At 41.0% G+C, this 27,244-nt stretch overlaps 1 protein-coding gene across 2 annotated transcripts in view; it reads right to left on the bottom strand.

Moving 5' to 3' along the window:
* Positions 1 to 937: 937 nt before the first annotated feature.
* LOC109472291 (thyroid adenoma-associated protein homolog) overlaps positions 938 to 27,244 on the bottom strand; it is a 35,618-nt gene continuing 9,311 nt past the window's right edge. Inside the window, exons 16-41 of one of the 2 annotated variants that reach the window (XM_019771966.1) lie at positions 26,742 to 26,874; positions 26,276 to 26,358; positions 26,024 to 26,098; positions 25,740 to 25,808; positions 25,274 to 25,337; positions 25,121 to 25,166; positions 24,563 to 24,741; positions 24,131 to 24,291; positions 23,415 to 23,591; positions 22,898 to 23,046; positions 22,453 to 22,581; positions 22,219 to 22,323; positions 21,781 to 21,984; positions 21,210 to 21,360; positions 18,662 to 18,902; positions 18,073 to 18,315; positions 17,550 to 17,772; positions 16,967 to 17,170; positions 12,878 to 13,122; positions 9,183 to 9,350; positions 8,579 to 8,684; positions 6,326 to 6,358; positions 5,855 to 6,058; positions 4,137 to 4,269; positions 3,650 to 3,819; positions 938 to 1,550 (exon numbers count right to left, since the gene is read on the bottom strand). In XM_019771966.1, the coding sequence (XP_019627525.1) occupies positions 1,434 to 1,550; positions 3,650 to 3,819; positions 4,137 to 4,269; positions 5,855 to 6,058; positions 6,326 to 6,358; positions 8,579 to 8,684; positions 9,183 to 9,350; positions 12,878 to 13,122; positions 16,967 to 17,170; positions 17,550 to 17,772; positions 18,073 to 18,315; positions 18,662 to 18,902; positions 21,210 to 21,360; positions 21,781 to 21,984; positions 22,219 to 22,323; positions 22,453 to 22,581; positions 22,898 to 23,046; positions 23,415 to 23,591; positions 24,131 to 24,291; positions 24,563 to 24,741; positions 25,121 to 25,166; positions 25,274 to 25,337; positions 25,740 to 25,808; positions 26,024 to 26,098; positions 26,276 to 26,358; positions 26,742 to 26,874 (3,812 nt within the window). In that variant the 3' untranslated portion in view covers positions 938 to 1,433. The remainder of the gene's footprint in view (positions 1,551 to 3,649; positions 3,820 to 4,136; positions 4,270 to 5,854; positions 6,059 to 6,325; positions 6,359 to 8,578; positions 8,685 to 9,182; positions 9,351 to 12,877; positions 13,123 to 16,966; positions 17,171 to 17,549; positions 17,773 to 18,072; positions 18,316 to 18,661; positions 18,903 to 21,209; positions 21,361 to 21,780; positions 21,985 to 22,218; positions 22,324 to 22,452; positions 22,582 to 22,897; positions 23,047 to 23,414; positions 23,592 to 24,130; positions 24,292 to 24,562; positions 24,742 to 25,120; positions 25,167 to 25,273; positions 25,338 to 25,739; positions 25,809 to 26,023; positions 26,099 to 26,275; positions 26,359 to 26,741; positions 26,875 to 27,244) is intronic. The other variant, XM_019771967.1, reaches the window with a different exon arrangement.

The following is a 27,244-nucleotide window of genomic DNA, read 5'->3' as shown; positions in this document are numbered from 1 at the left end:
CTGTCCTCGGGAGCAAAGTCGACCGGGTTTACCGAAGAGCCACAAGCCCAACACAACTGAAGCAACTATGGTCACTGACTTGCGTATCACCGACTTACGTATTACCAAGCACACTTAATGGGGTTAAGCGTCCACCCATTCACATGCGTTACACGCCTAACCACGTTCTTGGGTTTTGGTGTTTCTAGGATTAGATTTCACAACGGTCAAATGATGGCACGATTTTCATATATGTTTGGATATCATGATTAGGTCATCCACATCAATTATAGCAAGAATGGTTAGCTAATTTGTCTAGAGAGGTTATTCAGTGAACCCCATGTAGGCCCTCATTAACGAAGCACATGGCGTGCTCTAATGTTTCCGCCATGGGACGCCCGAATGGTCTCGTCCACAACAAAAAGGACCTACGAAAAGTCCGGTGAAATCGTGGCAGGAAATGCAGCATTGTGTCGTGCATAAATCTGTGTAACGTGAGCTTCTCCATAAAGAGGGCCCCGCACCTTTTTACTGGTTACGGTATAAGTGGAACCGCGAGGTCAACCCTGTAGACTACACTCTAAGAGCATGTGGCTCTTTCCATGGTGCTGAAATATCTGTAGCTGCCATGCAGACATCATAGATCACCATGTCGGGACAATGTGGTAGTAACTGTCACAGGCCATGTAACATGTAACACATTAGAGCCGCTCTAGTACCCGTGGAGTCAATGGGGAGCCTGTTATAACATGATGGAAACTAGGAACAGGTCAGAAAGAGTCGACATTTAAACTTTAAGGACATTGTGTGTTTAAATGCAACCTCACAAGACTGGTTGATAGAGTGGGGTCAGGGTGAACAAAAAGGCAAAGATCTGTCAACCAAAGGAGCGTCTTCTACATAGTTCCTTTTCTTAACTGGATGGACACCAGTACTGTATTGTACAATATTCCAAACCATACAATACAAAATTGTTGCTCAGAAGAGTATATGTTCTACAGTGTGGACCACAAAAGACATTAAAAGATAACTTTTATTACTAAAATTTTCCATTTTGCAAGTAAAAATATTCTAACCAGGTAAAATTGCACAGTATGGCTCTAATAATTCTTGGCTTTATGAAGTAAAAAGTTTAAATGCATACATGTACATGTACATTTGGTCCATGTCTCAGTTCAGACAGAACAACTGACACTTCAGCTGAGAACCTGTCCCTCTTTGCCAGTGCTTGAGATTATCATTCAGGCTTACAGTAGATTGTGGAGTCTCTGTGAAGCAGTATTTGTTCTCTACACCAGCAACAGCTTGCTCATTATATCCTGAGCAACAAGTTGGCTGTTACGAGGCTCATGGTTAGTCTTCATTACTATGTGTACCTCTCCATTATGTGAGCCGACATTAATAAAACACCAGGATACGTGAAGTCATTACTTGTTCCTATCTACAACATCACATCAAGACACATGACTAGTCTGTTTTGTTGATACGTTTGCAGTCCCTAGATCCAGTTGTAGGGAGAACAGACCAGTAGGGCTGAGGACAGCATGTAGGATTGGATGCAGGGCAGGCACCTGTGAACAGAGAACCAGGATGTTAGTGTTACTGCCAGGCCTTATGCATTTCTCACAGCTCTACTGATTGGGTACAGGATATATGGGTATAGAATATATGGGTATCAGGTCTGAGAGTTGGAAAGCACTTATTTCTATAACTTTGCCGTTTTCCAGCTGCAGTTTTATCATTGCAAAACTGCAATAATAAATTGTAAATCTCCCCCTGCCTTATGCATCTTTCATTCTGAGTTTGGTTATGACTTCAAGCATTTTCTTCTTAGATAATAACTTTTTGATCAAACTTTTTTGAGCCTTAGGGTATTTCATTCATCATTCCCTTCAATATAGTTTTCATGCTCCTTTCTCCATTAGTTGAGTTCGTGAGGGACTGCTAATGGATTTTCAGAATCAAAACAAGGCGCGAAACAAGAATTGCGCCTTGTTTTACGCTATTGCTGTACATACTGGCTGAAGTTTTGTTCTTCCTGTGTTCAGTACTAGTATTACTGATGTTGCAGTATTTTGTATACACATGTAAACTGTAATTATATCTGTAAGTATAATACATATTGTATCATTGCATGGAACCCAGGAAGACTAGCAGCAAGCTTATGCACACCACTAATGGATAAGTATAGAAGGACCAAAGACAGGACAGGGGCTCGGACCAAGTCCATTTCCTATGTAACACAGCAACCCTGTACATGGCTACAAAGACTTGTGCTGGCAAAATGCATTATGCAGAACATTAGTATTATGGACAGGGATTGCTGATAGCTCACAGCAGTCTTTGTCGTCTCAGAAGTTGACCATAATGTGAATGCATTCATCATCTTTACATCCTTGTGTGAAAGTCCCTTCCCTTTGAGCTTACAGGGCAGCACAGCTCTGCAAAGAGTCTGCTCTGGACTGAAATTATCACTAATGACTAATGGGCATCAGCCATTACTGCAAAAACCTGCCCTGGCCTTAGTAGTGGTTAGTGCAAACCATACAAGCACCAGGGCTCCATTTAACATCCATTATGTACATGATGTATCCACAAAATCCTCTGCAAGGTTAGATATGACTCGGGAAACATTTGTTCTTGCAGCTGTGGACCCACTTTTGGTTTACCATGGCCACTACCCATAACAGTTGGGCCTGTAACTGTGCAAAGATAATGGCATCCCCATGGTTCAAGCTGTTGCTGTACATGCATCTGGCATCCTCCAACCTTTAAATTTGCAGTTATACTTCTCTATTAGGATGTTATAGTTTTGTGTGTAAGAATACAAACACATCTTTAACACTGAGGCTCTGTAGCCTCTGTCAAATCAGCTACAGTCATGTGTACACACAGGCTTTGGGACTTCGGTGCAGGAGTAAAGTAATACCACGATGAAATGTGAGCAGCATGTCTACAAGAGTGTTAAACGTTATCTAGCTAGTGTGTTACCCTGAAGGCCGGTTACTCCAGTTGACCAATTCAGATTCAGCCTTCATGGATTACATCTGTCATCCTGGATTTGGTTCTTTTTCTACAGTCCATAAATCAAGGGACAAACACAGGAATGGCCCTGAGCGGTATTTCCAATCCCTTCCTGAGCGGAGGAGGCAGGATTTACGGAAAGCTTTGAAGCAAATTCTTCAGAAATAGAATTTGCCTACCGAGGTGGAGCACAAAATCCCATCATTTGTACACTGCCTTACACGGCGACCCTTCCAAGCGACAGCTGAATAGGGGGGATTTTCAGGAATGATTTTAATGGAAACACTTCTTGTTACCCTTTTTCTAAAAGCTTGTATCCACAGCAAAAATGGTTTAGATAGCAAGAGAGCAACATGGATGTTAAGCAGGAATACCCTGTAGTGTGTAAGGGGAAAGAAGTTAACATGGGAAGACGTAGGATCTCTGTAGAATTTGATGTTGGCTTTGGACCAACTATACCATTACTGTTATACCAGGGGTACTTGAAGTACATGTAGGTTGTTTCTGGGGAGGGAAAGTCATCACTGATTTGTAAAACATGACAGGCCTAGCATTATGCTCAAGAGATGCACTAAATTTCCCCAAAGAATGATCTCTTGAATATAATAAACTTTCATATCATAAGCATTTCTGTGCTAGGTAGTACCTTCTGCAGTTGAAACAGGTGGCACTTGATGTCTTGTACCTGTTCTTCCACCATGTCAGACTCATTGGGAAGTTGACAATGACGTATTTGAAAGAAGAGACAGTCCACATACAGGAGGTAGCAGAAGAGTGCTGCCAGGGGCTTGCTGTACCCTGTCACTCCCAGTAAACCTGAGTTGGACAGAAACAACTTCATGTCAAAGACTACAGAAGCAGTGTCCTCCCTGCCTGAGATCTCATTCCCCTATTTCATCAAACCCATGCTTATGCCTGTTAAGAGGACGGGATTACTTTTATCATTTGCTACAATTTCATGTTACAGATGAACTCTTTACAGGATCTGAGACCCTCCAAAAAATGATGTATAACTCCTCCTGACTATTATAATAATACTGGACAAGGTCCCATAAGGGGACATTGTTTCCTGACAGATATATTTCTCCATGTTCTACAAGTAATGGAGGATGTGTGTAAATTTGTCTACCTACCTGCATGTCTTTCCTTTTCTACCTGAGGGACAATGAGAGACAGTTTCTCCCTGACTTCCTTGATGGCACATGTGAAGTAGTTAATGTCCCAGGCAGGTGCAGAATTCTCCTGACTTTGCTTAATGACAAGGTTCTGGGGATAGAATACCAACAAGTAAGACAAAAAATCCACAAATCAAGACAGAATGGTGGGAAGAAAAACAAAAACACACTCATATTGCTGAAACTTTTATCAACATGCTGGTCAGGGACTATAAGAATCAGTTACAGCTTTCTGAATATGTCTAGTCATGACATAATATGTCTAGTCTTGACAAAATCTCCCAAATGGACTCATGACATTGGGACTTGCTGGGAAGTTAGGCATGTTCCAGACCGAGCAATTCATGGTTGTGACTCTGAGTGATTTCCCAAAATAGAGAAAGCCACTACGTGCCTGGAACGTATCGAGTAATACGTAACTGCCCCCCTCCCCCAATAATTCTCCGCAAAAATGACCAAATGTGAAGATAAGTGGAGAATCTATCAAAAGCGATCACCAGACCCACTACAAAGTGGTGGCCATATCTACTGGTGGTCGTAATGGAACAGTTTATCCATCCTTGGCTGATGGATGTTCTCAGAAATAAATGACAGGTTAGAGCAGCACTGTACAGGCTACGTCCTGAGGAAGATATCTGAAAACCTGTCGCCTGACTGTCACTCTTCGTGTAACGAGATGATGTTTTGAAGCTTCCACTTAACAACACCGTCCAGGCAAATAGCCCCACTCCTAATCCTTCCCTCCATCCAACCTGTCAGTAACCTTGCCCCGGGCCATGTGTATCACGCCCGTGTGGGCTCGTACAAATTGTGATGGAAAACTGCGGCACTTGAACTGCAGTATGTAATACAGAACAGGTTATCGGCTAAGTCAGAAAATAGGATGCCTGGAGGTTAAGCAATCTCTCCCTGCAATGTCTGCCTATCTTTGAAGGATGATGTTGTAAGAACTGAAGTGGTTCACGGAACTCTCTCTCTGACCCCAAAGCTGTAATGATGCTTCTTGCAATTGAAATGAGAACCAGCATTCTGCAGTAATGAGCAGTCATTTAATGTTGACCGAGTACTGTGGCTAAGTCACAAGAGGAAAAGATGAAATGACACAGTGGGACATAGCACACCGCAGTCCATTTCTCACAGGGAGCTTCAATAAAGTCTGACATTTGTCAAATCTAGCCATGCCTTCCTCAAATATCAGAGAGACTACAGTGCACTAAGGAACAGTATTGAACTGTTACTGTTCTACAGCTATTGAGGGATTAGAGTTCGATTAGTGGAGCAAAATTTCTAACCTGGCTAGGACAGAAAAGAGCAGAAAATACCTGTTGAACAGTAAACAAAGCCCCATTATACATTAAAAAAAAAACAGAAAAGGAGATATTCTGAAACTAGGCACTTATCTCTGTGTTGAAAGACACAAGCCTGTAGGTCATGATGACTGTGACCTTTAACTACTGCACAGCATGAAAAGGTCTTGTCTGTAGCGTTGGATAATCGATTCCCATGCATTGAGTGAGTTGATGGGTATGTTTTGGTATGCTTTGAGAATGTTTTTCATGCAATGTGCAGTATGTAACCAGCAGTTAGGTATAGTAAACCACCAAATAACTCTGATTATAAATAAATATCTTTATACAATAAATGAAAATTATCCTTTTCTTCTGATGTTTCCTCACCCTGAAGCTGTCCTTGATGAGCTTTGCCATGGTGATGACCTCTGCATACACGTTGACCTCCTCCTGCTCAAACAGGTGGGTGGAGCCCGTGCAGGCATGCTGGGAGATGGTGGAGATGGGGTCATCAGGGTACAGGGTGGTGAGGAAGTACCTCCACACGGATGGAGACCACCAGAACCTGTCCACCAGGTAGGCAAGCAGGACCTGGGGATGGGGTGTGTTTGTTGTTTGTTTGTTTATTCATTTATTTGCCCAATAGCAGAAGCAATAATGTAACATAATAATAACCCTCATACCAACACTGCATGACAATGTAAGTATATAATTGTTTAGTTTGTACATGTACATATTACTTCCATATGAAACAGGAATGCCATTGACATGGAAAATGCTATGAAACAAACAAGTATGGCATTGTATTCTGCAGTGTTACACAACGAATACAAGAGACTGTTGATGCACAGTGCTTACCCTGATTGCAGCTGTGGTGTGGATGTTTGGGTACTGAAAGGTACAACATGAGAGAGTTTAAGTGTGAGACTCAAATTGTGGTATTTGTATCATTTGAATGTGGTTTAAAAAAACTGCTGGATGGATAGAAGTTGCACAACTTGAGTACGACACCATTTTGTCTTGTCTTGACGAATGTATTTCAATCTTTTTTTATATCTTTGATTTGAAAATAAAAAAAAGCATAATGCATAATATTCAAAGAGAACAATTTTCCATGGGAGCTTCAGTATCTGTTACAGACTAAAGACACATCAGGAACACCATTTGACCTTTCAGTCAAAGTTTATAAAACTGCCCTGAACAGTTTTTGTGCTTCCTTATCTTGACATGCCACCTTTGCAGTGATGCCCAAAGTTGCAGAAAGCACTTGCTGGTTCATCAAGGGACAAATCCCACTGCAAGAACCAATTACCACTAAAGAAGTGTCCAGAAGAGCAAGGTAAATCTCCAGCCACATGAATCTTTCAGACCAGGATTGAGTTTAAAATCCTATAATCCCATAACAGCTTGCAGTGATCCCGTAGTAGACTAGAAAAAAGATGCATGATTCCAACTTCCTGTGCTGAAAAATACTACATGCAATATCAAAACAAAGGCATGGGAAATATTCAATCATCCCAGGGAGTTCAGACAGATGGGAAAAGAGCTGGTAACACCCACTCATGATTATCAATGACTGATTTGATCAGACGTTCTGTTCACCTTTTTCAAAATAATGTGTATGCAGTAGTATATACGTAAGGCAACTTCTAAACCAGTGGAAATGTTCAACCTTTATTGGTGCTTATCTGACACTTCTATTTTACCATATTGCCAAGAACAATAGAGGAGAATCAAATTAATATAAAAATCATCAATTTTTCTCTTTTCAATTCACATTTTATTTTTTATTATTTATTCACATATGATTTTAGAATAATTATATTGATTTGAATTTCTCTATTAGCATGTCATAACTTTGGCACATGCTGACATCCCTTTTCATCAATGTAATGGATTATGCACTCAATACAATAATTATTATGAGAATTATGTCCAATCAGCAGTTGTTTATTGCAAATGTCAGCAACAGTCAAATGCCACTACTTTTTTTTATATACATGTCTTAGGGCATTAGTGATAACAATTTATCATTATGTGCTGAAATATGATATCTAAAATGGAAAGTTCCTCCAGCGATTATAGTTATATAGAGAGGAAATTAGTGGTAGTAAAAACAGTCATAGTAAAAGTAATAGAAGTAGTAAAAGTAATATAAAACTTCCCTGATTGTTCAAGAGGAAGAGTCAACGGGGCCAGTATCTATTCTCTGCATTAACCCCGAGGCAAAGTGGGTCGTCATACATTGTATCCCAAATGAAAAAGAAAGCCAACTCATATTGGTGAGAGTCGAGCATTTCACTGCAGTGTTACTGAAATCCTTGAAGTCACCTTGGACTAAGCTTTTGACTGCATCAGATATGGTGAGTTGAGGAAATTCAACCTTCAAACTTAATGAAAACTACAAAATCTTGGAGGGCAGCAATACAGCATCAGACCTTCATATAATTGCGATTATGGAAAGCTCTCTATGAGAATGCAGCACCATGCAAGTAGCATTCTTCCTTAAGATAATCCAAGGTTACATGTACATGCTAGCACATGAAATCAAGAAAAACAATCAACAACTGCAGTTTAAAAGGAACTACAAATGTAGCTCTTGACCAATGTGAGAGAGAATTTCTTAGATTTGTAAATAATTTCATTCTGTAGCACTATGTTCTAATATCACACCCAACATTTGAACTAGTGCCTAAAATGGTCAACATTTCCACAACCTGTCTACTGTCTTGCTCCAGCAGTCTTATGCTAATGACCTATGCAAATGTACTTGTAGATTGCTAGTTTACTGCACTTCAATATTATGCCCTGAGGAAGACAACTGACAGACTGTCGAAACATTGGCACCAGTTCAAATTTTTGTTCTGAAATAATAACATTGTAATCATAGATAGAAGTGCTGATTGACATATTTCCAACTCTTTGCAAAGTAGGAACTGATGAAGGGATGAAGGATTACTACATGTTAATAGCATGAGCCGATAGTACATACATTGATGAAGGTTAGACATCCAGGTAATAAGATACACAAGAAGACTGGAAAGGGGTTGAAAGCTGTCAGATGTTTCAAGTAGTATCCATTACTTTTTATCACAATCAGTGACGGCATACCTGGACAACTGAGGGTGTCCTGGGAAGGAGAGCAGCAAATGATGTCGCCTGTGTCCTGGGCTCCCGCACCTCGTCCTGCAGCAGGGCTAACGTCGCCCGAGTCAACCTGGAGATGGAATCAAACACAGTCAGCTGAACAGCTCCGTACTCAAGGGACAGGGTGAGAAAATGAGAAACTATATAACGATACACCTGAGCTGATTATCTCACGGAAAATGATTCAATAACAGGAGAACTACCTACAAGGTTGTATTGTAAATGTAATCTGACTTTCTCCACTAACTAATCACCCACAACTTGCAGCACTAGCTACTTCACTTGCTGTGGTATTGAGTCACCTGCACTAGTCCCTTCTGTTATTTAACAGTTCTGTAATAATACACAAGTATCAAGGTGTGATCAAACTTGTCTTTCCAAAACTTTTGCCAAATCCGTCATCTTTGAATTTGATGGACAAAAATTTGCATGCAAACATGGAAGTACATATGTGACATTATGTCACGTCAAATAAATTGAGATGATGTAGAAAGAATTTCAGGCCGGCTTGAACACTGGTCTAGAGAATGTATGAATGAAAGAAACAATGCATGACTGGTAAATGTACCTGAGTACAACCTCCATGTCCTCCTCCTGCTGCTCCTGAGCAATCCTCTCCATCACCCCCACCCCCACCTGCTGCAGTGCCCTGCCCACCCCCACCCTGAGGGGCTCCGGCTGGAGGGGGTGGCTGTATGCCTCCATCAGCTGGGACCACTTCTGCAGCTCCTCTCTGCTAGGACATACACAGTATCACAATACAGTCAAAAATGTACAACTGACCACCTCTGATAAGGACCACTTGGTCTATGTGACCACTTTTGGTAGACAGACAAGACACCGTTGTTTCAGCACCACGGAGAAAACCTGGCCACTGTCACACATTCAGAACCTTCTCCCAACCACCTATCAACCAAGGTTGGCTGAAGTTCATGAGTAGTTTGACCAGATTTAGGCCACGCCTGCTTTTCTATATGGATCAAATGGAATTTGAGTTAAATTTGAGTCAAATTTGACCCCTTGACACGCCCCAAACATTGCTGAGCAACTCCCTAACCCCAGCCAAGCATGTTCAAACCTCTAGTCCACACCTGAATGCTTCCAACATTTCAAAATATTCAGCTGGTTCAGCCGAACAATAGCTGACCTCGCCAAACACCAAGCAATAACAACCAACCTTGCTCCCGACCTACTCCTAACCATGGGTGGGGGGAGTTTGGCAGTGTTTAGGAGGCTATATTCGGCTATATATGTGTGTGACAGGGGCTTTACATACAATGAACATACATCAACCTGTAAAACTCTCTTAGACAAGGTGAGTCTTAGAATGCTTTGTACAGATCAGGGAACAGATCATTACTGTATGAGTCTTACATGTTTAAATGGGACTAGGTAATGACAACTACACGGCTTATTGTACCTGAGTCATTTTCAGAAAGTAAAGATATAAATTAAACTTACTTACATGTACTTAGATATGATCATTTTAATTAAAAGTATAGTTTTATCAACTTATCCCTGCCAAAAATTGCTTCTAACTCTCACATTCTCACATATAAATCTATCAAACTTGCAGCTGTCATCTACTTAATCCTGCAAAATGCGAACTTAATACACTAGCTCATGAACTCATTTTTGAATGGGAGTGAATCTTCTACTGCATTGGAGGAATCAAGTGCCACAGCCATGCTAATGTAATTACGAGTAAATCATTACATTGGGAAGTAATTACCAATTCCTGTTCGGGCTAATTTTCTCTCCCCGACACAGGGTGCGGTTTGTAATTACTTCATAATAAGCCGCCAGTCTCCTGCAGGTGATCCATCATGTATATATAGAGCAACAGATGGCTCCGATGATTTGTAATAAAATCAATCCAGGTTCCTGTATAAGGTAAGCCAGATTTCATCTCCCTTTCATTTCTGCATTACCACATGCCCCCTGGTTAGAAGATACAACTTGTTCATGCATCATAGCATGTCAAGAATGCCAGTGCAAGGGCTAAAACATTAACTTTGTTAGCCGTTCCTCTTCTGGATCATGAGATGGGCCTACCTCAACAAATTTTTTAATTCAAGAAGTTAATTGCAAAATAATTGCTAACGATGATGACATTAAGTGACCACACAATGTCAGCCATTGTGGCTGAAATGGTGCGTGGTTTGCATAAAATTCTATGAAAATCAATATAATCCAGATATGCTATTTCAATTTCCTTCTCCCTTTACAGGTAAGAATACTTAGCGACAGGGTGCTAAATTGGATGCCGTTCCCACTGGGAATCTGCACAGTCTGCATGAAGATATCCTTTTCTGAGACAAACCAAATGCCTACAGTGATGTGCCTCTGCCTGACCCAGAGACTTGACCTGTTGCTTTCATTCCAATTTTCCCTGAATGGTCGGCGGCAGACTGGCAAAGAATGATTTACCTTTAATAAGTAAATAGGATTTGGGCTCAAAGGACCGGTTGAGTTTTGTTGCCTCCTTTTTTCCACAAAGACCAGAATCTGTGCCTATTTTATCAAAATGAAATCGGCTGCTTGAAGAAACCTTCAAAGGGCCATTGAAGCTGGATGAAAGAAATGAAGGAGCACCACTGCAGCTGTGACTGTGGATAAATCTCATTACTTGATCAGGGGCAATACTGACCACAAACTGGGTTATACATACAGTCAAGTACTTTTAGGGCGACAATGCCAATACTTAAATTCCACGCCTTCTATGTGCCCTGTGTAACTGATGGATCATACAAGGCCCTAAATAGGACATTATGAATATAACACCTACCTAGCCCAGGGTGATAACCTAAATGTAATGTTATGCCATTGCAATTTCCCATTGTAGGCTGGAGGGGCTAATGGCACCCATTACACAAATAGATTTTGAGTCTGCATGATTTCTGCACAGACCTGCAAGCAGCTTGACCCTGAATGACTCCATAAAAACATGTATAGAGCTTTGGTGGATGAGAAATGTAACATGTTAACTGAGATATTGGAATCTGCAATTTTGTAATTTACCATTTTCCAACATACATGTACAACTCTTCTGTGATCCACAACATCTTATCGTGTAAAATTTTATTTTACAGGCTAAATTTTCCAGGACAGCAAATTTTTATGATTAAACATGTACAAGGTTATGTTACAGACTATGATACAATATCCTGTGATTGTATGAGTTGATAGTAAGACCTCCATCAGTGGAAAATAGAAGCCAATAAGTTGAAAATCACTGGAAAATGACTTTCTCATCCATCATGTAAGAAGATACATATTCTGCTACATAACCTCATACAGGACATGGAGATCATCATACATTTCTGAAACTCTATCAGGAAAGTTTTAAGTTACAGAATGGTCCACTAGTCTTCTTGAGAAACCAGCAGTACGAAATATCAAATGAATTGATCCTTCTGATTAAATTTAAGGGCACTTTGCATGAAGGGCGCTTTGCACTCAAACCAGAACATAAACAAGCTAGAGAAAGTCCAGCGGAGGGCTGCGCGATTTGTTCTCCATCGTTACAGGAACACCTCCAGTGTCTCTGCCATGCTAGCGCAGCTTCAGTGGCCCATCCTCCAGAATCGTCGCCGCAACAACAGACTTACCATGCTGTACAAGATCACGCAGGGCCTAGCATGTGTAAGCTGTGAAGCCTTGAAGCTCCTTCCTGGTAACAGCACTAGACGCCGCAGAGGCCACAGCCAACAGTACCAACAACTCCCATGTCGTACAAACTACCGACAGTACTCATTCCTTCCCCGCACCATACGCGACTGGAACTCCCTACCCGAGGAGGTTATACAGTCAAACTCCCTGTCTGCATTTGTCTCGCAGTTGTCAAACATCGACTAGACACCCCCCAACGGTGACCTCTGACCCGTTAATCATGTCAATAATGGCCGACAATTCGGCCGATGGACATTAACGGAAGAAGAAGAATTAGAACATACAGGCCAAAATCTATCTTATTCATCTCCCAAATTGATGCATCCAGTTATGGAATAAAGGAATGAGAGGAAATTGTGCTTACTCTTGGTGAAAGTAAGTGGTTGGTGGTAAAGTTTGCCATTGTTTAGATAACCATCAGAAATGATGGTAAATACCAATTGAACACTATTCAGACAATTCATATCTGTAAAGTTGGAGCTTGGCTAAACGACGCTTTTACCAGCCTTCCCACTGATCAAGCCCCTAGGAGCCTAGTCAGCCCCTGACAACGACTAGCAAAGTTGTATGAAGAATAGATATTTCATTTACCTGCTGTGTGCCTTAGAATGCAGAAGTTGATGTAAACCAATGGCTAACACAGGAAGGGCTTTGGCACAGACTGATGTTCCCTTATGTCCCTGTGCAAACTGCATAACCACAGTCCACAGAGAAGTGGGGAAAGTCGTGCAGGGTGGTAACTCTTGTCTGGACGTATGAAACACCACAAAGTTGTCCAGGCAGAGCTCCAAGCACAAAAGGTCGGTCTCCTTTTCCAACTGCTGTTGTAGTATCGGCTGCAAATGCAAGGGAAATTACAATTTGTTAGTCTCTAAACACCTGCAAATCTCCAATTGCAGTTTCTTTGTAAAGGGTACAAAACATACCGGTAAGATATACATGTGTGACAGTATTTTTTTCAGTTTAGCGTGTTTCACAGCTGAAACCACACCACATATATTGTATCACCATGTTCACCATAAAGTTTGTTACTGGTACTGGTAAAATTTATAGCCTAAAAACTTTAGGAATAGTAGAACTTAGGAAATGGCATGCATGACTTTTTTTAGTTGTATCAGAGACGATTGGGAATGTCAAAATTTACTGGTGATCACAGCCTAATAACGGAGAGTGCTGGTCAGGTGGCTGGGAAATGAGTTGAAATAAAGTTTAACCTTGCTCTACCATTGTGAAATGATTTCATTATTACAGTACTTTAATGCGTCAGTTATAGTCTGTAACGTACATGTAACTACACGAAAATGTGTCTGTTGGAATGCTTGATAACATCTGCCCGGTACGAGCCAGATTACTTTCTGGGATGTTCGCCAAGAATCCTTTCTTCTGTGGTAACTCCGTCTGATCTTGGCTTGTAATGTTACATCATGATTCCTGACCACATGAAGTCCAATTTGGACCCATCAAACAAATAGCATGTCAGAACTAATCGAAAGTTCAGGCTAGAAGTTTAGCTTGAGTTGTCAAAACTTACATTTCAGTCTATATTACTTTTAATTTTGATATTAGGCCATGTTGATTTGATTATATGGATGACATCCACGCGCGCATGAATTTTCGGCCGTTTCCAAAAAAAAAAAGTTTTAAACCATACTGTAAATCGTACAAAACGGTTGCAAAATGAGCAAAAATATGCCGTAAGTTACAAAAAATAAAAAATAAAAACTATACCAATGTCGTAGAATGCCAAAATCAAATGAAAAAAGACGAAATTGTAAAGAAATGAACTTAAAGATTAGATTATTCACCAAACCATATTCTGTGCCATTTGTTAAACCTTCAAAACCACGTAGATTTCATAATGAAAACAACTTTTTTTTTGGCAAAACTTTTTTTTTATTCGCACGCGCGCATCAGCTTTGGGGTTCCAGGAGGATGTCATCCATATAATCAAATCAACATGGCCTTAGAAGAACTCCAGAAAACAATTATAGACTGTAGAACTACCATGTACATTGTGCATTATACAAAAAATGAATTGACTTCATTTGTTTATATTGATAACTGTAAATCTAAAACAGTGTTGGCAGATTTCCACAAAATAGTACTTAGCAGTATTTGCAACTGTTCCAGTTGAAGTGCAATGCATAAGCCAGACAAACAGTTAATTCTAAATAGTTTTTAGGTAAGAAACAACTCTTCAAATTGGTATGGCCTTAATGAGGCTTAAAGAATGAAGTAATGGGGGTTTCATTCCACTCCCAGCAAATCCAACAAGCCTATTCATTGACTGTTGATTGAGTTAAAAAAGAGGCACTGGCCATAAAATGTCCCATGTGGGTACACAGCTACATTTTTTCAAGAGGGGCTATTTGACCATAGATAGGCAGTTACACATGGGATGCATTACATGACAGAGCATGATCGGCTGAATATTCATCTCTCATGATAAAGTAGAATTCATCTATTGGAAAGGGGGATTTGGGCATGTCATTTTTTCTCCATTATGCACAATGGTACATTGCAATAAACAGTGCTATATGTGGGTCAACCTCCTTGTCTCTGACACACACTAGTCCTCAGGTAGTTTGCAATCTGGTGATTTATAGGCAATACTGTTGCCTCCATTCATCTTTACTTATTGCAATGATCCAAATTAGGTCCTTTGGCAATCAATGTTAACTTATAAAATTCCTTGCTTGAAGGAGACTATCATATACGATTACCTTATTGACCTAAATCTATAATTTTGCAAATGCCTTCAGGTACACATGTAACTTCAACAAGACAGGTCCCTTGCCTGACCATCATATGAATGTTAATATGATATTCACAATATGAATTTTAAGAATCCACTGCCGTCAGAAAGCCTAAAAAAGGCTATGATATTGAACCTTCACCTTTCCCAGCCTAGATGTGTAAGATATCTCTGCCATCCAGGTCTAGCATGCTAACGTGACATTTCTGTATGAATAGCGGGTCTATGGGAGGTTTGCTCACCAGAGAATGAAGTCATTAGGTAAGGACCTGATTAGATTACCATTACTGATAGCTGGTAAAACCCCTTGTGTCTGTTGTTATCTGTAAGTGACAGCTACGAGCCCAGGAATCAAGGTACATGTAAGTCAATGACTAGCAGGCAACACTCTGTCAAAATGACATAACAGACTGAATACCCTGTATATGGCAGCTACAACATAATACAATGTCATCATTTTGTACAGGAAGCATGGAAGTCTACACATGGCCTTTTCAACTAAAAATATGCAAATAAGCTCCAATTTTCATATCTCCACAATTGTCTTTTACCTGTTAGGATATTTCATGTGTATGTACTATAATAATGCTATGCATATGCAGGGCTCAAAACACTCAATCTTGCACTTTCACTGCACTGGTCTTATTTTCTGTGTGAGACTTATTGGAGATGCCAGATTGCCCAACATGCAAGTAATCATTTTTTTCATTCAAAGCAACCTTTCTAAAGTTTACAGCTGCCCAGCTTATGGCTTCTGAAATAAAGTGTGTCCCACCACGGCCATGCATGTAAGCGATACCTTTTCAGGTGGTCGGTGTTGACAGCAACCTGAAATGTTAATGGACAACCGACATATACATGTAGCTTTTGGCTTAGGCTGCACAGTGAGCAACCTGTGAAATAAAAGTATTTTCGGACCCAGATATAGAAATCAATGTATAATGTCCACCTCAAAAGTAAATGAAGTTACAGTACTCTAGATATAAAGATGTTTACCTTTCTAAATTCTACTGTCCCTCCTTGAACCCCATTCAATGACTTTGACAAAAAGAACAACACAATCCCTGGTCAGTCTAGATAAATCTGCTTGACTTCTCCTGTGGGGTTTCTCAAGAAGCCTCTTGTAGCCAGCTGGTGCCAGACATTCCAGAAATCCAGATCATGGTATTAATGTTTATCTCAGGTCTGTACCAATGTTCTTGGCCAAGTGCCCGCTGCCTTTGTTTCCTGAAGCCGCTATTTTTCAAACTGATTCTTCCTCAACTCAACCAAACATTTAACCATTTGTTGTACTGCAGTGTAAAGCACTACTGTCAACAGGAACAATACAATACATATACACCTTTTGTGACATAAAGTACCAGAAACACTGCCAAGAACATGCAAATGAGATGACACCTGATCTGAATATATTGCCTCAAAATGCTTTTCAATTTAGCTACTAGTGCACAGTGAACTAAGGTGAAGGGGTAGTAGCGCAATGCATCTTAGCAACAACTTGCACTTTTAGCCAAACACACAGGGCCCCTCACACTGTCCTTCAAAACTGTGTTAGGATCTTTTATGTCTTCATGCCTGGAGGTACACCAAACTCACACAGGGTTGCCACCATCCAAAATGACAAATGCAACAAATTACAACATTGCTTCTGCAAGAATCAGTCATTTTTCTCAAAAAAATGCTTTAAAACCCAGCAAGAGAGTCTGACCAACAACAGACACTTCTACCTGAGGTCTTGTTGTTTCATTCTCTTGGTTACCAATGTTTAAAAGGCTTGAAATTTCTTGGCTTTGAAAACTCTGACCTAGTTACATCTAATAATGAATCCCACATCAGCCGTCAGCCAACACTCCAAACCAGACTTAAATCCTGAATGATGGCAGTGGCGCTTATCTGTAACAAGCCCCTGATGAGGGGAGACTTACCAGGATCCACAGCCACGCGGCCAGGTCCTCCCGTGACGTCAGGTCCTGGATGTGCAGGAGGGTCGCTCTCCTCACGTCCACACAGGCAGACAGCAGGAGGGAGCCAGTCAGCTGCTGATGGGTCTCCGCGGGGACAGAGTTCAGCGTCAGAAGCTGGAGTGAAACTGATGCTGCAGTTTTTAGCAGCAGCTCGCTGGCCACTGGCTGCAGGGAAGAGGAGACTTACATGTACATTGTACCTAGCCAGGATATACACAATCAAATATAATATGCTGTGTACAATATAGAGACAAGGATTTTCCTGTTTCTTTTCAACAATCACAATGCAAAATCTGATACAGCCAGGAGGTCCCAGTCCTGGGCTACATATACAATGTATTTCTGTACAATATCATGTAAAATCACATCTCAGTACAATTCAGCTCAAATGAAGGTCAGGAAATGGCAGACCATTCAACATGTAGAGCAAAATGTTAAACCAGCTAAACCCCAGATGCCTGGCACAATTGCACCCCACGAGATGGACAGCACAACATTGAAAGCCGACATCTTCAGTTCTGCAAAATCCATGACAACCACTGACCTGACAGCTGGAATCCACATTTGATGTCACGGTGGAGACCTCATCCTTCAGTGTCAGTAACACCCTGTCTCTCTCCACACAGGTGTCACACGACTGGGCAGCAGACAGGAGCAGTTTCAGGTAGTCTGTCCGGGTGACGGGGCAGGGGTTGGAGGACGTGGCCACCCAGGACCTGGCCAGGATGGCCTGCAGGATACCTCTGCTCTCCTGGAGGTAGTCTTTCCTGGAAATACGATGTATTTATATGAAAAACAGGAACCTGAGATGTGTCTTGTGACTCAGTTTGTGAAAGTTGTTTGGGTACTTTGAACACATTAAAAAAACACTCTGAAAACATGAAAGTTGTTTAACCACTTCATTAGCCAACTACTGGTGTTATACATGTACATATAATTCTGGATGCTGTTCTTGTTAGTTTATGCAGGGTCTCCTGTATACTGTAATGGGGAAGTATAGGATACCCAGGATCTGCACAAACCAACTAGACTGGCACCCAGGCTATAGAATACCAGTTCATTCTTACCTTGTGGTATCTTTCCATTGTTGCAGCAGGTGCATCACCTGCAGGATGGCTCCATGCAGGCCGTTCTGTTGCACCTGTTCCCCAGGTGCAGCTGCCATCTTCTCCAGGATGCCACACATCACCTGCACCTGTGTCTGCACGCTCACCAGAGGCACCAGCGCACGTGCACACAGCACGCGGACGGACAGCAGGGGGCTGCTGGCCTGGGCCATCACAGGACTCACAAATTGGGACAGCAGCTTCCTGGAACAGTTGGAAAATATTCAGAGGACATTTCTTAGCTTGTGTCTAGTTGTCTGCCACCTTTTCAGTGCATGCACATGTAAAGTCTGTTCATACTACCAAGTGAACATCCTTTTCAATTTGTCATGTTCATTTCTCAGTAACAGGACAACAGCAGCAATGAGAAACTGATTTGCAGCTTACATATAGATGTGTCAAACTAATTCCTTATTGATTCTAAGCTACTAATCTTTTCCAAAATTGTGTCAAATGCGTACCAGAATCATGACTGTATTTGTTACAAAGTTTTTTACAATTCCTGACAACCATCTCTTATTGACAAAGAGATCCCACCCCAGCCATTCACCTGTGTTCCACGTCCTCTATCCCTGGGCCCAGTTTGGACAGGAGGATGAGTACCGGCTGCAGCCCGGGGTGCAGGTAGAACCTCCCCTCCCCCTGCCTCCCCACCGCCTCCGTCAGCTGCTGCAGTAAGAACAGTCGCAGGCCTGGCCAGCGCGTGAAGAACTCTCGAGCTGTGATGGTGTTCTCTGCTGAGTGCTCGTCTCTCACACGTTTGGGCCCCAGCATCCTGATCAAGAGAGTGCCTGTGGAAGGCAATACATAACCAGACATTCTTGATGCGTTCTCGAGGATATAGTGTACTGTATTGAGTAAGATTGAAACATATTTTAGAATATTCTGTTCATCTAAATTCTAATATCTCTCAAGATTATAGGACTTACTATAGGGATGTGTATGGATGATTTATTAGGACTTAAACTCATGTACATGTAAACTTGTAAACAGTATCATTGTTAATTTTGTCTTCCCTCATGACCTCAATGAAAAGTAGCCTACACTACAGGCTGATTTGAGCTACATGTACTCTTGAATAAACGGTTTAAAGTCTCTGGCAAAGCGTCAGGTACACACATTAATTTTGATAGACTATGTTTCATACAAGCTGGACTGCTAGAACTAACTATGCTAGAACCCGCTTTGAATACAATATCACTAACTTAGCTAGTATGCAATGCCTTTGAACCATAACAGACATACATGTACACGCTGCACAGGTAACCCAGTTTCCTCTAATCCAATCAGTGTGTCGTGTTCCTCTCTGACACCTGCAGTCAGTCAGACAGAGATAGAAATACCTCGGGGACGTTGTGCCACCATGTGACCGCCACTGACATTATCACCCAGACTGTTTTTACACCTTACAATAAGGGCACTAAGGCCCCTGGGACGTGGATCTTATTAAGGGTGGATTTTGTCCAATTATTCACTGGTATTCAGACCCACACACTGTTACTACGTCTGATTTACTGTGGACCACCGTGACCCAGTTTGAAGTGGCAAGCTGTGCATTTTCAGACATTTTCAGAGCCTGTAGCAAGTCATAAAATTGATTTCATGCTTCTTAGAAAATATATGATCCTCTGGTTTAGACGTTTCAGCACTTCGTACATTGACCTTTCCCCATGGGGCTGAACACACCTGATTCATGTCCCATTTTTGCCAATTAACTGAATTCCAGGTGGCAAGAAGTTGAGCAATTTGAGTGTTGAAAATATTTGAATGATGAGTCTGTTTCATTACTCCTAGAAGCTCGAAAAAACTGTTTTTAATACTAGAGCCTACACAAGAACCCAGACCAAAGAAGGGCAATGCCCCTTTACCATAGCTTCATAGGACTCTACAAAGCAATCATCAGTACCGCTTCCATTGTTACATTCCATTTATAATACATTAATTTTACACTAGAGCCACAGACCATATTGGATCAATGACAATTATGGCTCATTTCAATACTCCAATAGATTCTAAACGCTTTAACATCAACATGATGAAGCCTTTACAAGGTCTGTCATCCTTCCATGACATAGTAGCTACGACCTATATAATAATTATGTACTTTTTCATGACTATTTTTTTTTCTTTATTGTAGCATTTAAAACACCACTGATGAACATACATGTACATGAGGAATCATGCCCCTGAGACATGTATGTTAGGATTAGATAGGATTGTCTGCACTGAGGATGAACTAAAACTGACAACACAAAATAATACAGTGACAGTGACAAGTCTGCTAACCTAGCAGTAAAACCTGCTACCTGCACCATGAAGATAAACCCGATGTGCTGTCCAATTTCACACCTGGAGAGAGATTCAGTGTCATCCTTAGGGCCATATTGTCTAACTTGAAAGGAAAACATTCCTGTTGTCATAACAAATCTTGGGAGACAGGGGACTGCTAGGTAATGACTCTTGTTTTGATGCTACTTTGAAGTGATCATGACGTATAGTGATAAGTTATCATAAACAAGTACAATGTAAAATCAAAGCAGAGGCTGTTACTACTTCCTACAAATCACTTATATAATTGATGTCGCTTCCTGAGGTTCTAAAGGACAGGACAGCCTGAGGAAGGATTGTGGAAGATTGTAAAAATGTTGGTGCAATTTATTTTTTCCTCAGGTAAAAAGTTTAAGAATTTTTTTGGGTCATTTTCCTTTATGGTCTGTCAATTTTATTGTGTATTGTTTAAAAAACCCTTGTCTTGCGGATCCCATATATACATGTATATGGGTTGCACATACAGTACCATCTACATGTAAATAGCACCCTGTACAATTTGGGGGTATTTCTCATTCAATACATCACACTGCAGCAAAACGTAACGAATGCAGAAGTAACTACGCAACCACATGGCAAAAAAAGTCAAGGGTCTATGACCTGGTTAAGACATCAAATCATTTGAAAATATTGCGTAAACATGCCAGCAGGATAAGAGTTAGAAAACTTTTTTTCAGCAGTTTCATGCCCAATATACATCTACAAACACTTATCAAATATCAAAATGTGTCAATACCGGTAACTACATGTACATTGTATACAATGCTAACCATATAGCTGCATGGCTGCGTTCCTGATGGCCCAGACAGGTGAGGAGAACCCACTGATGGCCAGGATGACGGCGTCAGAGATGTGGCCCAACATGGCCGCCCCCAGGGTCGAGTCAGAAAACAGCGCTCTCAGGACATTCAGCGCATGTACCTGGAAGTCATGGTGGGGACAAAATAATCTTGATTACACATGAATTTACTTATTTTTTAAAATCTTATATTTCTATTTTGCAGTTTGTAGTTGACTTAACGGAAATTTAAAGTTGTTATTGTTACTAAAGCAGTACTTTTTGTTGTATCAAGAAAGCTTCTATTATGATGCTATTTCTATAATCTAATTTCACAAAAGAAGGAAGAAGTTTAAACATACCCAGGATTTACCAACAACTTTTGTTTCATTCCCTGCTAAGAATACCATTTTTCAATACATTCATTTGGATGAAATCCCTAGTTTCTTGATTTTTCAAATGTCTGCAGCTACAGATTTTGAAGTTATTTTCTGTAACATTACCCGGTGGTGTGTTACGCTGAAGGGCGGTTATACTGGCTACACAGACACAGATAGAGATACCTGAGGAATGTCGACAGTGTGGTCCTCATCCTGAGACAAGGGCAGTTGTGCAGTGGTCAGCAGAACCTGCACAGCTCTTCTCAGGAGCGGTCTGTAATTTCCCCTGGGCTCAGATGCAGTAATGGCCTGAACCAGCAGGGGGAGCCCTGCACTACGGCGGGTAATGTTTGATGTACTTCTATTCCCCGAGATAACATCCAGCACCTGGAATGAGATGGACTTGTTGGTTGATGAGCTATAAAGTACATGTATTTAAAAGAAGACACTATTGAATATCATAACAGAAGAAGTCAGAAATCTGATAATACATTGTATTAATGAGTAATTGGTATAATACATAATTACATTAGGTATAAACATCTGTGACTATGACATTCATAAACAACTTTGTCTGAAAAGGAATACGTTCACTTTGTCTGAAAAGGAATACGTTCTTACCTGATCCAGTATTTGTGCAGGTATGGCTGCCAATTGTGCATCAGAATGGCTTAGCAGCCTTTTACAAACCATCAGGAATCCAATGTTGCAACTCTCTATTGCACCCTAGAGGGGAAGCATAATAAATATAATAAAATATATCTTCATTTTAAAGTGTAGTGATAAATCGTTACAGTAATGACACATGGATAAGCAGGGATGAAATACATGATTGTAAATAATTGGTCTGATTACCCTGTGCCTACACTGTGTGAGGATCCTAACGTACATCCTGCCTATGAATTGCACTTGTTCAGGAGTCAACAGTTCACAGTCATTCTGTAGTACACTGTCCACCAGCTGACCCAGCAGAAGGCCTGCCTCCTAGAAACAACAATTACAAGGATTCATGAGTTACTGTAGACAGATAAGTCACAAAGTGATTAACCAGAAATTGATTGATTTTTCATACATTGGGCCAGACATCATGTAGAAAAAGACATCTACATGTAAACAGACAGTTGGATTGTCTAATTCATATCTACTAATATAGAAAGGGACAGTAAAATGAGTATGTCACCATCATACAGCAACACAAGGCTGTAGGTTTGAGTCCTAACATAGAAGGACCTGAAGCAGACAAACTATCAAAATTATCAACCATCATATCATCAATGCTATCAGCAGAAAATGTGCCAACCTTGATATTGAGCCAGCAGCAGGCCAGCACCAGCTCATGTTCAGGCGTCAGTGCGATGTCGTCCTGCCCCCCCTCCTGGTCTCCGCTCTCACAGATGATACTGCTGATGGCCTCGCCCATGTCAGCAAAGGACGGGGAAACCTCAGAGTCTGCAACAACACAGGACATGTTGTCTGACTCTCACATCATGTGCTAGTAGGCTCTGACACTGAAAGGGTTGATAAAACTGGCTTGGAGTACTTCAACTTACCAGTAATATAACATCTAAGCAACATGTTTCCCCAAACAACATGTATGTGTTTCAACAAATTTTGATATATTTCATTGATCTATCTTGTGGCATTGACTGTCTTATCTGACACACAGTTCAAGTTACAGGTTGGACACCGTGTATTCAAGCACCCATGCAATTACCGTGTAAAGCAAATGAATTAATTTTAATGGAGCTTCAGGAACATCAGAATGGCATTTGTAAATATCGAGGCATCAACAACTCTTTACTGTCAGTTTTCCTCACCTTCCTCTTCCTCCTGACCCTTGACCCCTGCTAGAGCCTTGAGTACCAGACTCAGAACAGCCTCCACAGCTGTCACAAGGTCACTGACCTGGCACCTCAGCTGTCCCACATCCTCAGACCTGTGCTGTACCCAGAGGGCAGGTGAGGACAGGCACTGTCTCAGTGCCAGCAGAACACCTGTTGAAAGGATCAAACCTTCAAAGTAAGTAGATATGCTAACTTCTTCCTGATGTTCATCTTCAAGCAACGGAACCTGACAAGAGACCAGATAATCAAGTTAAGAAACTTTCATCTCAAGTCTTAAGTTTTAATCTTAAGTTTTACACCATTGCTAGTTTATCATACTTATACATGTAGGTATACCTGTCCAGTAGCATACCAAGTACATGTAGGAAATCTTTGTACCTATTGCACAAATTATAAAGGAGCTCTCTATTATTCAAAAGTCAAAAACTATAATTATATTTCTTTTCAGATTTTGTATCCTTTGCCAATTTTTTAAATAATTTGATGCAAAGTATGAGAATAAAACAACAACAGGGCTTGAGATGGGAGAGGGACCTTTAAGTTTGTTCTCTGTTCGTCGTATAATGAAACAAACACCAAGCTTTATGCTATGTGCGCTATGATGTCTAGGATCCTTGCATTCAAGTTTTGATATCATGCACATTCTTGAGACTAGAGATGCTTGTGTCCTGAATAGAGAGTGTGTATACCATGCATGGGAGCCTGTCTGGCAGCCTGCAGCAGGTTGGAGGTGGCCGTCGTGTGTTGCTCCTGTAGGAGGCCCAGCAATCCCTGGATAAACCTGACAGGGGCACTGCCTGAGTCAGAAACGCTCTCACCAAAAACATCCAGTCCCCTCTGTATGGAGAGTCTGAAAGGGATAAAAAGCAAAGAGCACAGCTAATGATTAATTGGCCTAATACGTCAATGAAGGTTAGATGTTAATTGGCCCAATACTACAAAAAAGGCCATGCACAAAATGTAGATTTACTTATTATAATAAACATGTACACAACCATGTAGCATGAGTAACCTTTAATACTGTAAACCTTATTGCAGCCTTAAGCATGCTGAATGAATTGTTCTCAGAGCCCACCTCCAGGTGCAGGTGCATTTGTAAGAAGAACTAGCCATATCCTTACTTGTTGAAGATAAGTTTGATGATGAGTGCCCCGGCCTCACACTCCTGAGCCTTAGGGCTGTGGAGCAGCTGCCTGGCATGACTGAACAGCCTGTCCCCTGTCTCCCCCTCCCCCAGGCCCCACCAGCACCAGGGGGTGGGGAAGGATGTGAGCAGGAGGTGGTAAGCCAGCTCACGCACCTGCAGATACAGAAAATGGGGAAAATTATCAATAAAAATTAATGTACTGCTTAGACTCAATCTAAAATGTTGTAAAACTAAAAATGCCAAGGTAACAGTTTAACTCAAGCAATTGGATTGGTTTAGAAAATGGTCAGACATTTCAGAGACTGAAAGGTAGTGGATGCTATCCAAAACATCTGACCATTTTCCAAATATGTCCAGTTGCTTGAGTAACTGTTACTTAAATATCTCATTACCTGCATGTCTAACCTTCATTGATGTAAAAGTGTCATTCTAAGATGTCTGCAGATCTCAATATTTACTGTAACACTATCGACCATTGCTAGACAAAGGTTTTGGTTCTGTCTAAAGAAAAAAGGGATAACTAAAAACAAACCTCAGTTGATCCATCTTCCATGCAGTTCAGCAAGGCAGCTGCATTCCTAAGAAACGATACATAACGAGCAATGAAAAATTCACACCAGACTGTGTTACGGTAGAACAGAATGGGGAAAGGGGATGTTTCACAATCTTTAAAATTGATACTTACCTCTCTGCAAAGAAATCCCAGCTTCCTTGTGCTCTGGCCCAGTTTAAGAGAGTTTGATAGTTTGCTAGAAGAGATGAAGAAGTCTTTGGTTATTATCAGTCTGAATGCAATATGCTTGTACTGCATTAGGTTGCCACGGGAATAGAAAATCAGCACTGATGCTTTCACCAAAACATACCTGACTTCCCTGTACTCAATGCAGCATGGTTAATGTTGAAATAAAGAAAAGGGCAAGTAGAGTGCTTGGGTAAAGACGTGTTTCAGAGAGGAAGTCCAATAGCGAAACTACAGCACTATCAGTCAAAGTCAGATATTGCTTTCTCATTTGTATGGCATCTCTAAGGGAAATGGCGGACAGAGTGATCTGTCTCTGCCAGCACAATGTCTGGAAGAATTGATCATAATGACATTTATAAAAGGCTTGTACAGGCTAGGGAAGGCTGGCAAGATGACAAGAAGACTTTACCAGATGTCTTGGGCTCATTTCCCCAATCAGAAGTCAGGTGGTCATACACAATCCACAGCAGTTCCAGTGCTGCAAGTAATGGACATGATCTTATTAATTATAAACAAACAAAACAAAGATGTCACTAGTATATAGCTGGAGGTTAGAAAATACCGAACACATGATAGATCATTACGCGGCACATTACACAGCACACACAGAGTGCAAGCATGTCTAACCCTCGGAAGACAGGGAACAACAGACGATAAACCGGATAGTGAGTGAGTGACTGTTTAAAATTTTACCTGTTTTTCTCCTCTGGTAGCAGGCACCAGGGAAGGTGGACATCACACACAGGTCAACAAGCCAATCCACAAACCCTGCAGAAGATATCAGCAACATTCAGACAATGTTTACACCCATACATGTACATGCCGGTCTGTGGTTTATAAGAAACACTAAGAAGCTTCGAAAGCAGTTGTTTAGATGCATAAGATAAAGTTAACGACTTGGTTCATAAGAAGCAAGTCACATGTACTTGAGTGCTGTTTCAGTACCTATGATCTGCATCAACTGGGTTTTTGTTTCATTGTTAGAGGCGGTTGCCTTTGTCTTCAGAATCTTCTTCAGTAAAGTCCAGCTGTGGCAGTGGAGACAAAGTCAATTTAACAATATCAATCTTAAAAGCATCATGAAATGACAATATACAAAGTTCAGTTTGCACAAAAGTAGACAAACAAGACTAGTAGTAGTAGTAGACAATGAGTCCCATGCAGCACAGTAGCTAATACTACTTCAAGCCTACGTGCAGTGATATTCAATGTATCTTCTGTTTATTACTAAGTCTTAGTGTAACATTTTATAACAAGCAACATAATTCTGCCAATCACCCTAAAAGACTGCATCCAAAGATGCATCCAATGGGTGTTGTACCAGAGATCTTTCAAATATGCTTATTTTCAATACATGTAACCCAGTGGATATATATCAATGGTATATAGATTAAGTTTTGTGCAGTCCCACCTGCCATCCCTGAGTCTGACCATGAGTTTCCTCATGTTGTTACAGACGACCTGCCTGAAGGCTGCTGCATCACTATTCATGTTCAGGGGCAGGAACTCCTGCAGGAGACCAACCTCTGCACTGGAGAGGGGATCTGTGCAACGGAGGTGAGAAAGTTAGTGAGCAAAACTCCAATAACAACAAAAACAAGAAGCCATAGGTGACAATTCTCCGTGAAGTATTATATATTGCAACAAAAAGAAGTAGCCATTGGCGACAATTCTCTGTGAAGTGTGATAAATCGAACAAAGAAAAATTGTTTAAACGCGCGTCGGCTCAGTCATCTTAAGACGCAACAACCAATCAGAGATGCGAGATGCCTACACGTGACGCGGGAAGGGCGCGCGATGCCCGAAATATTTTTGCGTCAATATTCAGCGCCGTGATTCAAGAGATTAATACCCGGAAACAATTTTTTTCTTGTTTTGAACGCATTAACATGCATTTACGCTAATCTAGTATGA

This window comes from Branchiostoma belcheri, unplaced genomic scaffold (assembly GCF_001625305.1).
Source record: "Branchiostoma belcheri isolate BF01 breed outbred unplaced genomic scaffold, Haploidv18h27 scaffold27, whole genome shotgun sequence".
Classification (NCBI taxonomy): Eukaryota; Metazoa; Chordata; class Leptocardii; order Amphioxiformes; family Branchiostomatidae; genus Branchiostoma; species Branchiostoma belcheri.
This window is presented reverse-complemented; position numbering and strand designations above follow the sequence as displayed.